Source organism: Columba livia, chromosome 11, assembly GCF_036013475.1.
Source record: "Columba livia isolate bColLiv1 breed racing homer chromosome 11, bColLiv1.pat.W.v2, whole genome shotgun sequence".
NCBI classification, from domain to species: Eukaryota; Metazoa; Chordata; class Aves; order Columbiformes; family Columbidae; genus Columba; species Columba livia.
In genome coordinates this window covers 10,403,722-10,418,124 of record NC_088612.1, presented here as the reverse complement: position 1 = coordinate 10,418,124, position 14,403 = coordinate 10,403,722, and the positions used below count along the sequence as shown (strand labels likewise).

Genomic DNA, 14,403 nt, shown 5'->3' with positions numbered 1-14,403 from the left:
TTATTTTTGCAACTAGTAACTAAAGTAGTAAGAAAGTAAGAGTTTCTTCCTTCTGCAAAATGCTCAGAACAGCTCCTAGAGCAGCAGCGAGTTGTACAGTAAATGGTCACACTGTGTAGAGAGTCAGACTGAAAGTCCGTGTCATTTCCTGCTGGTTCAGGTGCAGTAAAGTACTTTTCTCTTCAGCTTCCCCATGAGCTGCAAGCTGAGAGCAACGGGAAGGCTGCGTGCAGCAGGCTCTGCCTGCTTCCCTGTTCCTGCGGCTCCGCACAACACAACTGATACAAGAATCCAGGGCTCTGACCTTGGCTGCACCAACCCTGAGTCAGCTGAGCACAGATGTGATGAGGCATAAGGACAATGTAAGTGAAAAAAATTAACTGTGTCTTTTTCTGTTTGCAAATGAAGCAATACAGCAGTGAACGCTACAGACAAACACTTTCTGGGGTTTGGGCAGCTGTCCTAAGAGGAAGAGTCGGCCATACAAGAGGGAGCTGGCAAGAAGCACGGGACACATATAAGGAGGGAGCAATGGATGTTTGTACGGTCTGTCCTCCCTTCAGCTAGCTCTCCCTTTCTCCAGGCCAGTCCCAGAGCTGTGCTCACTGTTTTGAATCTCTTCTTGACCTCAGCAGGAACAATAGGGAGGGTGTTATTTATTTCACTGCTCTGCTCTCTGAGCACCTCCCCAGTACTATGTACACTTCAGGTGAAGAAATACCATCTTCATGTTCCAGGTGGCTTTATGGCAGCCTGGCTTGGATCCAAATAGCTCCCTGTGGTGCCCTAATCCGCACTGCACAGGCACACAGAAATGCTCTTGTGCAGAAGAACATCATCGAAGCTGCAAGATCAAGCACTTAAAAATCAGACAATGCCAATGTTGCTGGGGCAGCCCAGACTCAGCCTGCTGGGCTTGTTCCTGCAGCACTGTCCCTAATGAGAGAGGCAGCACTTCTTACTGAGCCACTGCATTGTATGTTGTATCCTCGTGGGTCAATATGTCATATTGATTGCACTCAGCTCAAGCCCTGACCTGAAAACAGAATTACTGATTCCCCCAACAATCTTTTCTTTGCTGCTTGTCACTAGAATATCTGGGGGCTTCACAAATTACTTTTCAGAGCAACTGAAATTATCTGTCTCTTACAGGTGGGTAGGTGAGCTACAGAGAGGCTCAGCCAAAATGTGTACTAATGGGGTCTCATTTGGAATATTTTTTTCAGGTATTTAACATCTTACAGGTATTCTCCACCTTTCCATTGCATTCAAGAGTAGTTGTACTCCCAGCCTTTCTGTAAATGAGGCCCCACATTTTGAAATCACAGCCATGTCTATATAAAAAGGGGACTATATAAAATGAGGGTGATGAAGCTAATGGTGACTGACAGTCAAATGCTCTTAGCAGCTCCCTGTTGTTTATGGCACAAGAAAGCAGCAACTTTTTTGGGTCTCAGCAACTTCTGAAAGTACTATCTGAAATTCTGCAGAAATAAAGCCTGATCTTAGACCTATTCCTGCTGTTTAGCTAGAAACTGACTGCCATTCCCTGCTACATTCATTTCTCGCTTCAATGCCATAGTTTTACATCTGCACGTCACAAAGTGCCAGACCCTCACAACCAGCATGACAAGCAGGGAGTTAAGAAGCGATTTGAGGAAAGATTATTTATTCTGTTAGTTTGCACATAAGGTTATGGGGCCACATGTCTTCCTGAGAGCTCAGAGGAGAGTTTAGGGCCTGAACCACAGCCCTCTGGAGAAAGAGCCCTTTGTCTGGGGCACAGAAGGTCCACACTAACCAGGGGACCTAAGGGAAGGCAAGGCTCCAAAACAGAGTAACAGCCAGATTTCGTTTTAGTCCAAGCAGGCCTGGTTTTGTGTGGCCTTAAAAACTTTCTTTGTTTGGAAACGATTTTGCTCCAAAGCTTTGTGATTATAAAAGCTTATGAGAAAGCTCTACTTGTGAGCAGCTGAGCTGCTGCACTGCCTGGCAAAGACCTGGCAGCCGGCACCGGGGTTTAGAAATCTCTGTACATGTTGTTCGGGGGAAGGATTCCTGCCTCACTTTAAGATTCCTCTTCTAATGCAACTTTCTGTGCCTCATTCTCCAGAAAAGCCTCCAGCCTCCCAAGAGCTGGGACTCTGACTAAGCACTGGCGTCAGGGCTGAGCAAAGGCTCAGGGGGACGGTTCATCATTAATTAGAAGCCGAGGTGTCCCTCTGGCACGCAACCCTCTGCCACACAGTGTAATGCTGACCAGCCACCATGGCCACCAAACACAGACCCAACAGGCCTCTGAGGCTGGGACTGGGGGTGCTGCCAGCCAGAGGCTCTTTGTTGCCTCGCAGTCCCTCGTCTGTGTCCAGCTGTAGCTCGTGTCCTCGGCCATAGCACTGGGGAGAGGAGGGCAACCCAGAGCAGGGTGGATGCTCTCTCTAAAGCAAATGGCTGCAGAGAAGAGGCAGGAAGGAGCTGCAGGAGTATGGCTCAGCCCTGCCTGTCACCAGGGCTCTGTACACTAGTCTGAGACCCCTGGGTCCTCTACAAAGAAACAAGTGAATTTATCTTGTCTGTATTTTTACTGATTTGAGTATTCACAGAGGATGCCCCTGAAGATGGATACTCCCCACAAAATGTTAAGCAAGGTCTGTTCTCCAGCAGTGATTTAAGGCAGGGAGTCAGTGACGCCAAATCTAAGAGGAAAACAGGCACATTTGCTCTCTGTCTCGCTAAGCCAGCTGAGCCTGAGTCATGCCACAAACAACAGCTTGGTGTGCCGGGAAAAGCCGTCATGGCCAAACCTAATGTGATAGTGACCATTGTTAAGCCATGAATACAGACTGTGCAATTGACTCTCAGTTAACTCAGAGCACAGCACGGCCAGTCAGCTCCTGCTGAATCACCAGCGAGATGTCACGCAACAAGGAGCTCACTCACGGGTCACTGTCTATGACGGCAGCGAGCACAGTCCCCCTGATTGTTCCCTGTCTTTTCGGAGACATCAGTCTCTTCAAGCAGTGAGTGTCTTATGGCTACGCTGACCCTGCTTTCCAGGAAAGAGAAGTGTTCCTGGGGTCAGCCTGTTGTACCTGTACTAAATGATTTAACAGACAAGCTCTGGAGAACTGTGTAGCTGCAGTTTAAGACCTTTACCAACACTGGCTCTCTGCTGAGCGATTCTGCTAGATGCTGGTGATCTGCAGCACAGGTGGGGGACAGAAACCTGTGCTTGCTCCTCAGCTGTTTCAGCACAAAGCCTGGTGTTGGCTTCAGTTCAGTGGGACTAGGCTAACCTGGAGTGGGAACTGCTTGTGAACAGCTGGTTGAGGTGTGGGAATGTGTTCCCTTCTGCTGACTTTTGGTACAGGGTGGTCACCTGGAATAGGCTGCACAGAGAGGTTGTGGAGTCTCCTTCTCTGGAGACATTTAAAACCCTCCTGTACACATTCCTGTGCAGTCTACTCTAGGTGAACCTGCTTTAGCAGGTGGGTTGGACTCGATGTTCTCCAGAGGTCCCTTCCAACCCCAACCATCCTGTGATTCTGTGATTCTGTGATTCTGTGACCGGCAACAGACGCCGGAGCTGGGTCAGTAACATCTTAAACGACGAAGAGCGCACCAGAGTCTATCTGCCAGACGTGAGGTCATCTCCTGCCTTCTTGTGCATGACTTTGTCAGGTTAGATCATGGAGGGAAAAGCTGAAGCTGAGGCACTGTCAGTTAGGGGATTCTTGCATTTTTCTGCAGCTGAACCAGGAGCTACCTCATCCCTGGGAATAACGTGGCATCTCTGCCAAACTGGCAGAGCCCAGGAGCGCACTCCTCCAACGCCCCGGGCAAAAGTGCCTCACTGTGATCTGCTGCAGCTTCCAGGCTGGGCCCCTGCTGAAGGCAGCTGCAGGTACCTCCAAAATCGACTAAGGGAAAAATAAGCAGTGGAAGTTTCCACTCCTGACCACAGGTGCAGAGTTTGTGCCTGGCATGCTCGGAAATGACACATGGGGAACTGCAGTGCTTACTCGTGGGCTCTTTCCCTTCCTGCCACCCTCTTTCTTCCCATTCTTAACATTTCCCTGCAGCTGAAGCTTTCATACCCACTGAATACCAGACTTGTGCCAATCTCTGTAAGTCTCTAGACAGTTCACACCAAGCATCATTTACACTGCTTTTTGCATGGTGAGTACGTTTTAAAATCTCCAGACCAAGTCTGCTGCCCTTTCTTTACAAGCTCAGCTCTCTACATCCAACAGTTTTCATTTAATTGCTGCGAGTGGAATGAAGCATTTGAGATTTCTGAGCAGAAGGGGTCTTTTGCGCACTTCCCGCAGCACTTTCAGTTCCACACCAGTGCGGGTGTGACATGCTCATATTGTCTCAGCTTAACAAAAGTATCATCCTTGTGAAAAGGTAAAGCAGAATCTGGGCTACATCCATCAAAGATCAGTGTTTAGCAAGGAAATCTATTTATTTGTGTGTAACTCTATCTGCAGAGAAGTTTTAACTGACTCGTGTCCTCTGCTCTTCAAGAATATCCCATCCAAGATTTAGACCGGGATTCCCTACAGCTAAACTGGGCTCCCTGTTTTCAACAGGCAAACTCCTGTTTGTGAACAGAAACAGCAAGAGCCTTTCCTGTCTTTTTCAGAAACCCCACAAACTCACTGGCTTTCTGCATTCCCCGGCACTGTGCTCAGGAGAGTGGACAAAAAACAACCCCTAGCAAGATCTGGCAGGACTTGGCAAGGCATTTCACAGCATGATTTTAAACTGTGGATGGCAGCAAGCCTCCCAAATGGAAAATGTTTAGCTGATATATATCGCCACAGCTGCAATTTCAAAACAGAAGGCGGCCAGTTGTGTACATTGGCCTCCTCGATGAAGCCTGTTCTAACATCGGCCAAAGTATGTTGTGTGTCAACACCCTCACCAAATTCCCAGCCAAAAGGAGGGTGGGAGGCAAGCTACAAACAGGGAACTTTTCATTTATAAAAGCCCTTCCTTTCACCAAAAGAGCCTTATAAAAAGTAGCCTCTATCTAGGTCTCCATTTAATTAGTGGCATGAAAAACAGGGGAGCTGTAAACTTGCCAGCATGCCAAAAGGATGAAGTTACCCTTTCAAGGCAGAATTTGGGCATATCATTCTCCTAACGAGAAATGAAAGGCTTAGGAACAGGTCTCACATCCTTTGTTGATTAATGCAGCAGTGCAGACATATGCAGCTATTGCACACTTCACTTCTTGAAGTAACATACTTTAACATAATAATAATTATTCCTACTATGCCGTCCATCTCTGAGCACACAGGCTTTTATTCGCCTCCCTGGGAACAGGTATGCGCTTGTAGTTATTGAGCCACCCTCTGGAAAACACACCAAGCCTGCCAGGGTTATCCATTTTCAGTCGAAAATTCACATTATTTCTGATTAACCAAGTTAAAAAACAAATGCTAAACCTCCTCTTAGACTGGAGAAACTCACTGCTCTGGAGTGTGGTACTGAGCACAGGGTGCAAACTTCCAGGGTACCATCTCTTTGATGCGTGGTGCTTAATATCACTTTTCTCCTCAATACGCACTGCAACTTCTTGCAAAACAATCATCATTCAGCTTCTCTATCTACCCCCACCCTGGTCCATGTGAGTGTTTTGGGGCAGGACAGTCCTTGTTTTGTTGTTTTGAATGAAGTTTAACACAATGATGCTCTGAACTCAGCTGGGGTCTTATTATACAAATAAACACTAAGTGACTGGAGTGAAAGAATAAGCAACAATGACAACAATGACTAAACAATCTCCATTTATTGAAACTAAATGGAGATGTGGGAATGCAGGCAAGTTGATATTTTTGTGTGTTCACATTCATATGGAAATTACTGTTTTTCCCTTACAATGTCTTAGGTTTGCATGGGAAGATTTAATAAGATTTCTTAGGCCAATAAAGTCATGTTTAAATTAGAAGGTAAGTCAAAGTGCAGTTCCTCAGGAGCATCCTAGCCCATAGAGATGCTGAAATGGATAGCAAGTAAGCAGAAACTAAGGAGAACTTCCAAAGTATGTGCAGTCATGATGAACCTAACATGCCCTTGCACACAGTCAGAGCTCAGATGGATGCGCAGCTTCTCTGCAACACCAGCCTGGCTGTTGGATTCTGGATCTAACCAGATGCTGTGCAGGATGCTAAAGATGTAGAGTTTCATAAATTCTGCAGAATAAATCATTTATCTTCGGAACTGTTTGGGTAGAAGGAACTTTGCACTGGAAGTACGGGAGTACTGGAAGAAAGAAAATGGTAAAGCAGGAAGAATATCAAGAGAAAAAGGTTGAGTGGCAGGAAGACCCCACAAGAAGAAAGTGTACAAGACAGTAGCGTTCCTCCTTACACACTGAACCATTCACAGTTACAGGTAATTTCTCCTGGTTGCCAAAGAGCTCAATCTCAGGGCCTTTCATCTGCTCTGGGAACTCATTTTGGAGTCTGCAGACTTGAGGGTGATGAGAAAGGCAATCCTACCTTCTTACCCGGGGAGCGGATTAAAATGAAACGGTTTTTCTTTTTTAGTAGCGCACGCAGTTCCTGGCACTTGTCATAACTCTCCAGTTCCACTGTTTCTATGCACTTCTGTTCATCCTGCAGAGGGAATGAAACATTATTATGAATAGGAGGCATCAAAATCAATCACATAACATCAAACCCTGCATGTGTTCCCCTCGCATGTGTCTAAAAGCTCTTCCACCTTAAAAATAACCTGTGTGCAGACAGCAAGCCCCATAAATCAGGCTAGCATCTCACTAAGAAAACACCCTAAGTCTTCAAACTACAGGCCAATTTGTGGCTAGTGGTCCACAGTGGCTGAGCAAATCACAGAATCATAGAAAAGTTTGGGTTAGAAAGAACCTTCCCAGCTCCCCCAGTGCCACCCCTGCCATGAGCAGGGACATCTCCACCAGCTCAGGTTGCTCAGAGCCCCGTCCAGCCTGGCCTGGGATTTCTCCAGGGATGGGGCATCCACCACCTCTCTGGGCAACTTGGGCCAGGCTCTCAGTGTAAAAAATTTCTTCCTCATGTCCAGCTTTACTTTAAAACCATCACCTCTTGTCCTGTCCTAATATGCCCTTCTAAAAAGTCTGTCCCCATCCTTCTTATTGGCCTGTTTGAAGCACTGGAAGGCCACAATAAGGTCTCCCTGGAGCCTTCTCTTCTCCAGGCTGAACACCCCAACTCTCTCAGCCTGAATAACAACACATGGTAGACAGTAACACCAGCCTCTGCCACCTCTGTTGGCCTCATCCAGGCATCTGCAGCCAGAAACAAGGTGGGAAGGTCTTTGCTTATGATCCTGCCCCAGCCACAGGCTGAGAATGTGCTGTCAGTCCTGGCATGAGAAGGAGGAATAATATGATGCATGTTTATAAACCTTCCTGGCATGATCTCAGAGCACTCCCCAGGCTTCCCCTTCACTTGGTGACACTGCCTCCTCCCCATGATGCACACAGGAGATGTTATTCTGCTTCTTCACAGGGAAGATGATAGAAACACCACGATGGTCCAAGCAGCTCCCCAGGAAGCCCAAGACAGTGCAGAGATAAGAGGCGAGTGCTGCCATCATGTCAAGCCTCAGCAAGGTCAGCAGGAGCCACGTGCAACAGGAACACACTCCTCTTGCAGCCACGCTCTGGGCTGTCAAAAGGCTTCGGATTGGAAATATCGTCCCATACAACCAGCAAAACTGTCAGGGCCAGCGTCTCAGCGGGGAATATTTATCTCTGGAGTATCTCCACTGGTGGCTGCCGGCCGCAATCTTGGCTCGTTTCTCCCAGTAACATAACTAAAATTCCACATGTGGTGCGTGGCTCAGTTCAGCTGCAGAGCACCATCCCTAATAGGAATCACAGTGTAACGCTGGGCAGATAATATTCTTTGTGTCTCAGTAGCCCAGAAGAGCCCAAAGCTCCCTTTTGCTAAGCATTACACAAATAAACAGTGAGAACACAGAGCAGTTCTTGCCGGTAAAATGCTACAGTCAGCATGCCTCACATACCCCTCTATTCCCATCATAAATTAAAATCACCGGCCATGACCATTCCCAGCTCAGGCTCCGCTCCATCCCAAGGCAGCTCCTTGTACCCGTATGAGTTTGTATTTAGCAATTCCTGTAGCAGAGAGGGCGTGTGGGATGAGGAAACATGTCGTAGCCAGGAAGCTGCTGCGTGGCTGGAGGCAGGGAATGGCGAGTTCAGAGGGAAGTGGGCTGCAGGGAATTTCCTCCCTTTACCACTTGACATTTAAGTCACTGCACAGAGCTCAGGCTGTATTTAGGTTTATTTTAACCCTCCTGTATGGGGATGGGGGCCCAGCAGAGCCGACGCCAGTAGGCAGAGCAAGTTCTGAGCCACTGAGGGATGTCTGGATCTAATTTATGTTTATTATTTTAATGACATTACTGTTTATTTCATTTAACGCTGAGTAGGTGAATGTGACCGGAGAACTGGGAAAATGTATATGAGCAGGAGGAGATTAATTCTGCTCAAACATAAAACCAAGCAGATAAAATCCTGCTGACGTTCTGAGCCTTTTGAAGGCACAAGGCTCCTGCTGCAATCCTGGTATTGCAATGTCACTGCAAAAGGATGGGGATGGAAATAATAACCCCTCGGCAGCCAGCAGATGACAAAGGAGGGTGAGGTCAGGAATACATGCCTTGGGGACGGGTGATCTCATCCTGGCCTTGGGTGGACGGCCGCCCACATCACAGCCCTGCCGCACGGCTGGCGCGGTCACCAGCTCCAACATTAACGTTTGCTGGGCTGAAGATCATCTACATCTTCAGGGCTTGGCAGCGCCCTGACCAGAGACCAGCACAAAGCCTCCTGCTCACCCTCCCTGCTCTCAAGAGCAGCTCTGTCCCCAGCAAAACCCAGTGGCTCCATGTCACCCACCTTGTCCACACCACCCTTCCTTGTCTCTTGGAGGGGAACCTTCCCTCTGAACCTGTGCAAGCTGCCCTCAACCTTCCACAAACCACGAAGCACAGATCTGGGGGACAAGAAGGACTTGGCAAGGTGGAGTGCTGTAGTTTTGCCTTCCAGCTGCCCCTCTCCTCCCTGGGAGGCTTTGTGGACTTTAGCCTGGCCAGGGAACAAGGACAGCGAGGACAGGGACACGCAGGACCCTGCCTCCCAGGGCCACCCGCTTGACTGTACAGGCTATAGCTCCTTCACCTCAAAGACCTGAGCTTCTCAAGTAAGTTCTTGTCTTCAGGGAGGATGGGGAAGAAAGCAGCCAGAGAAATATGAAAACTCCATGTCTGAGGGCAAAGGAAAAGCATCGGAGTTCAGGGAGCATCAGAATGGGGCTTTTGTTTCTGTTTTACCCTTGGCACATGGCCATCCCCTCTCTGTGAGCCTGCTTAGGTCACAGAGATTCTTTACATTTGTCATTGAAAGACCAAAAGACCCAACCCTGCCGTGGGTCTTCGGGTCCCTTCAGCCTCGTGGGACCCGGAGGATACTCAGCATCAAGCAGAGATAAAGTCACTTCCAGGGCCCTGACCAACACAAGGGTGTCTGACGTGTTCTGGACAAGTCCCGCTCCATCTGGTCTCTAGTGTCCCCAAGAAGTTAAAACAATCCTTCTACACCATCCTGAGACACAACAGTTGAGCCTCACTTGGTGGTCACACCTCCCAGTGCTGCCCTTGCTGCTGACTGAGGCTGGGAATTCCCTTCAGGACACCTTTCTTTTTCACTGTACAGATTTTAGGGCTTGTTTTTTAAATTGCTTTGGTGCTTGCAGTAAGGGACAATCAATAAGATGCTTAAAATCCTGGTACAGAACTCCCTACACTCATGATTTAGTGCAGAAAACCAATTCCATTAGCTATTAGTGGAGCACACGCTGCAACTTAAACCCGAATGTGTCTGTAAGCTTGGCCCTTGAGAAGAAAATTACTAAACACCTAAACATATTCATGCAAGTGCTTAGCCAAAGAATCCCACTTGGCAAACAACTTCCATAAAGTTGATAAAAAAGGGGAAAAACGACCCACTGAAATTTGTGTTTAAATGAATGTAAAATTTCCAGCAGAGACCTCCTCACTGGCACATTCCTGGGCTGTGACCCTCAGTGTACAATGTCTACACTGCCTGAAATGATAATATATTTCTCCATCTGTGGATTTCAAAGCATTTTAATAAATCGCTTTTGGGTATGCACTGCTATTATTTTGCCAGGGGCAAAATGCAGATGTTAACTGCATGACTGAATGGTCCCTAGAAGACTCTTTGTTTAGTAGGTTTTTTTCCCCGAGAAATAATACACTTAAAACCACCCCTCAAACAACAAAAAAACCCAACTCTAACCACTAGTTTAGGGTAAACCAAGCCCAGGACTGACACTCTCTCATCCATGACGTGATGATATTGATCTGCGTAGTCTCTCTGCATAGAATTGCTTGTTCTTCATATCACTCTAGTTTTGCAAGGCTTAATTTTTACTCTGGCAAGAATATTCAGAGACAAGAAGATGAGAAATACCATTAGAAAATATCCTGCTTGCTTGGTTCTTAGTTTACATGAAGGTCCAGATGCGGGGTGCTGTAGATGGAGGCACAACAGATAACAAGAAATCCATCTCCCTTCATTTCACATCCGTTGAAAGAAACCCGAAGCCAGGCGGGATGATTTTCACCCCCCATCTGCTCCAGGTAATCCAATCGCCATCTGCACTTTGCCTCTGGGAGGGTAGCTCTGCTTTGAACCAAACCAGAAGCTTGACAAAAAGATGCAATATGGGAAAAGACACTCCCAAGGCAGGTCAGGAGTGAATTCCAGGGGATTGGTATTGATGATGATAAATACAGTATTTGTGTTCTGCTCTGACTGTACTTTCTGATGACATGGTACAAATGTATTGCCTGCATCTGTTGTTTACCATCCCCTCTGCTCGTTTTGCACACACAAACCTCAGCTACAAGCGCAACCAGGTTCGTGTGATCGTGTAAATTGATGTACGAAACAACTGCTAAAGGCTTCACACCTCTTCGTGAAGGGCTCCAACGCACCAGGGACTGATAAAAGCACAAAGCGTCCAAGTCACTAGCTCAGTTCCTGGAAATCTGATGGGCTCAGACCAGTTCAAATCCTCAGCCTCTAAGCCTGCCCTCCCACATGGAACTGACCTCCTTCCTGTTTAACCCATGTATGCCTAACTTAGGATATAGACGAAAAAATGCTTGTATTTCTGTTGCCTGAGGCTTTATCTCCTTTTTCCAGGGTCCCGATTCATCAAGCACTGAACAATCTCATTTTAAAAAAGCCTGAGGATGGCCTGGGATGCCGTGTGTGTCTCCAGGGTCACACAAATCAGAACAGGTATGTGGAGAAGGTGCAGTGGGGAAAACAGCAGCCTGAGCTCCAGAAAGAAAAGCCACCATAGCACTTGGACTGTCCTTTGACATTGGGCAAGGCCCTTCTCATCTCAAAAACTCAGTTCCCCAATTGTAAGAGGGAGATAGCAACACTGCCCCAACTCATGTTAAAGATAATTACAGTAATAAACATGAACTACCTCAATTTTGTGGCAACGGGACCCCTCCTGAGTGCAGAAAATTGCCATTTCCTTTAGTTCCCCTGCACAATCACATGCTATCCTATTGTGCTACCAGATAATTTTGTAGCAATTTCCTCTCCTAAGACATTTGACTTCACTGTAAGCCATTTTAATAGCCTATAGATATTAACATGATCCCTTATTTACAATAATGGGACCTTGTAGCTACTGTAGCTTACAGATGCAATTTATTACAGGATGTTACCACAATCCGCAGGCTACCAGAAAACATTATGCCTGGTTGTTACAAATGCCATTTTCCTTGTTGAGATAATAAAATAACCGTTCAAATGATGGGGATTTTTCCTTCTTCTCAATGTCTGTGAAAATAAATCTTACTTTAAAAGCCTCCTTTTCCCTTGTGGTAACGAAAACCTCCATATATCTTGTTTTTAAAGGCATGCCCTTTGAAAAAAAAAAAAAAAAAAAGCCTATGTCATGTTTATAGATTTTGAATCTGCGAGTTCCTAAAGCTTCAGCCAGACTCTACAGGTGTCCGGGGCACTGGGAAACAATCTGCAGAGACTCAACCGTTTGCAGGACCCGGCTGCATCTCCCTGTGCAAGAGAAACCCCCAGTGCCTTGTCTGCCTTCCAAGCTGCTCATCACCTGACACTGACTTCTCAGTTCATTATTCTTGCACTCTTCATGACATTTCAAAACTAAGAACAAACGCCTCCAGAAAGCTCTGGGATTCAGGAAGAGCAGGAGGGTTCAGCATATGTGAGGAGGTAATACCCTTTAGCCTAAATTGTTTATAACAAATCTTCTTTATTAGGCAATAGTATGAGGTGTTTTTAAAAAAAGAGAACCAAACTCATTGTCAGTCCTGTTGTTCCTGAAACCATCACAGCAATGCAGCTGCTGGAACATTTCCCCATTCTTCTTCACTTGACACACGGCGCAGCAGCTTTACATGATTTTGGTTTTATATCGCCCTGACACCCACGAACGACCCAATCCCCTCGTGTCAGACATCGTGCGGGCAGGTGGTCCTTGTGCAGAGGTGGAGTGAGAAACACTTCTCCACCCTGATGTGCACACAAACCATAAACCAGCAGGGTTTAGACTTACCCACCCCTAATCTCAAACCTCTCTGGGTTGTAGCTTGCACTCTGCAGTGTGATTTCTAATTTCTGGGGCAAACTCGGCTCTTGCAGAAGCCCCTTCCAGCCCAGGAACCCAGGACCTGACGCAGGAAAGAGCCACCTTTGCACCCAGCAGGACCAGCCCTGAACTCTCCATTCTTCTTGCATGAATACGCAGGACAGATTTGGCTTGGCTCTGATTTCTCCTTTGACTGGAAACAGCTCTAAATGAGGCCATGAACTTGAGGCACGCAATTTATCTAGTGAAGTCCAGGACAAGGCTCCCAGGGGTCCTTTGCTCAGTACTGGCTCAAGTAAAGGGAAAAGATGAGCCAAATCCAGACTGTGTCCCTGCTTAAGGAGGACAGCAAGTGCTCACAACCTCACTCTGTATCCATCAGTGGCTAAAGGAAACCCCAAAGAGTCTGGCTAGCAACAATTTGAGCTGCCTGAGGGGTGCCAAACAGCTGCGGAGCTGCCTGCCGTTCCCTCGAGAAGCAGGTGGGAAGTCAGCCTGCTCCAATCCAGCTTTTATCCTTTAAAATCCAAAAAAGTGCACAGCACATATCCTGCTTCCACCCAAAGCTTTGCTCTGTTTGCCTTCTCACAGGATGTCCTGCCCCTATGTTTTTATTTTTTACTTTTTTTTTTTTTTTTGGCAATGGCACTGTCAAAATATTTACTGGCTAAAATATTTATAATATATAATATACTCTAAAATGCAGCTGCTGTCTCTTTTTTGCAGCATTTACTCTTCCTGGAGATAACTGGAGAAGCTCTTTTGAAAGGAACAGGCTGGAGAAAAGACTGAAAACCACAGGAATGTGTCACCAAGGGCCTGATCCTGCCCCTCACTGGAAGCCCTGAGCTGTGACCATACCTCATCCTCAAAGACCACGAGCTGCGTTTTCCGTAGCTGGATGTAACGATCCTTCCACAATCCCAGGAGCCCCCCACTGCTTTTCTTAATCCAGCCGTATTTCTCTGCAGTTGGAACAGACTTGGGTTTCTCCGAGACCTCCTCCTTTGTATCCTGCAAGGACAGAAGCGAGAAGGAATTGCATCAAAAACCCTTGCCATCCATTTAATGACGATCACCAGAAAGCCCAAAAAGACCTCAGCACCAGTACAAGTCCCTCCCCACCACATCACAGACTGGCATCTTCCAGAGGAAAAGTCAACCAGCTCCCAGCGTAGAGCTGCCACGGGACTGGGGAGCAGCACAGAGCCTGGCCAGCCCTGGGATCACTGCTGGGATGGCACCAAAGCCACCTTGCTCCTCTGCTTCCCCAGTAGCCCAGAGACACTTCTGCAAGCTTCTCCTCTAGGTCTCTACATTGGGTCATTGCCCCCAAACCAACTTCTATGAACAAATCCACAGCATGAGGGCCAGGACTTCATCACATCTGCACTAAAATGTTCCTGGGAGGCTCCTGCGGGCTTTGCGAGCAGAAGGAAGGACTGTAGAGAAGGCAGCACCAAAAGTGGGGTCTTTTTTTTGCCCTGCCTTTAGCTCCTTGCTGCTCGTCACCACTTGCTCCTGCCCACCCACAGCAGCATGGGGAGCCCCACAATCCTGCACTAGGAGGCTGCTGGCTTTCCAGGCCTGCTAAAAACCAGGAGATGCATAACTTCCCTGCTTTGAAAAAAAAAAAAAAAACAAACCAAACATCAGAAATATCCAGTATCAATATTCTCATCAAACA

At 47.2% G+C, this 14,403-nt stretch overlaps 1 protein-coding gene and 1 long non-coding RNA gene across 2 annotated transcripts in view; one reads left to right on the top strand and one right to left on the bottom strand.

The window, feature by feature from the left end:
* Window positions 1-14,403, bottom strand: part of PLEKHO2 (pleckstrin homology domain containing O2) — a 28,937-nt gene that overhangs the window by 10,263 nt on the left and 4,271 nt on the right. Inside the window, exons 2-3 of the mRNA XM_005513408.4 lie at window positions 13,578-13,730; window positions 6,513-6,629 (exon numbers count right to left, since the gene is read on the bottom strand). Coding sequence (XP_005513465.2) covers window positions 6,513-6,629; window positions 13,578-13,730 — 270 coding nt within the window. The remainder of the gene's footprint in view (window positions 1-6,512; window positions 6,630-13,577; window positions 13,731-14,403) is intronic.
* On the top strand, window positions 173-14,366 carry LOC135580571 (uncharacterized). Its single transcript, XR_010475429.1, has 4 exons — window positions 173-362; window positions 11,273-11,371; window positions 12,008-12,340; window positions 13,443-14,366. It is a non-coding gene; the product is annotated as an uncharacterized LOC135580571 (long non-coding RNA).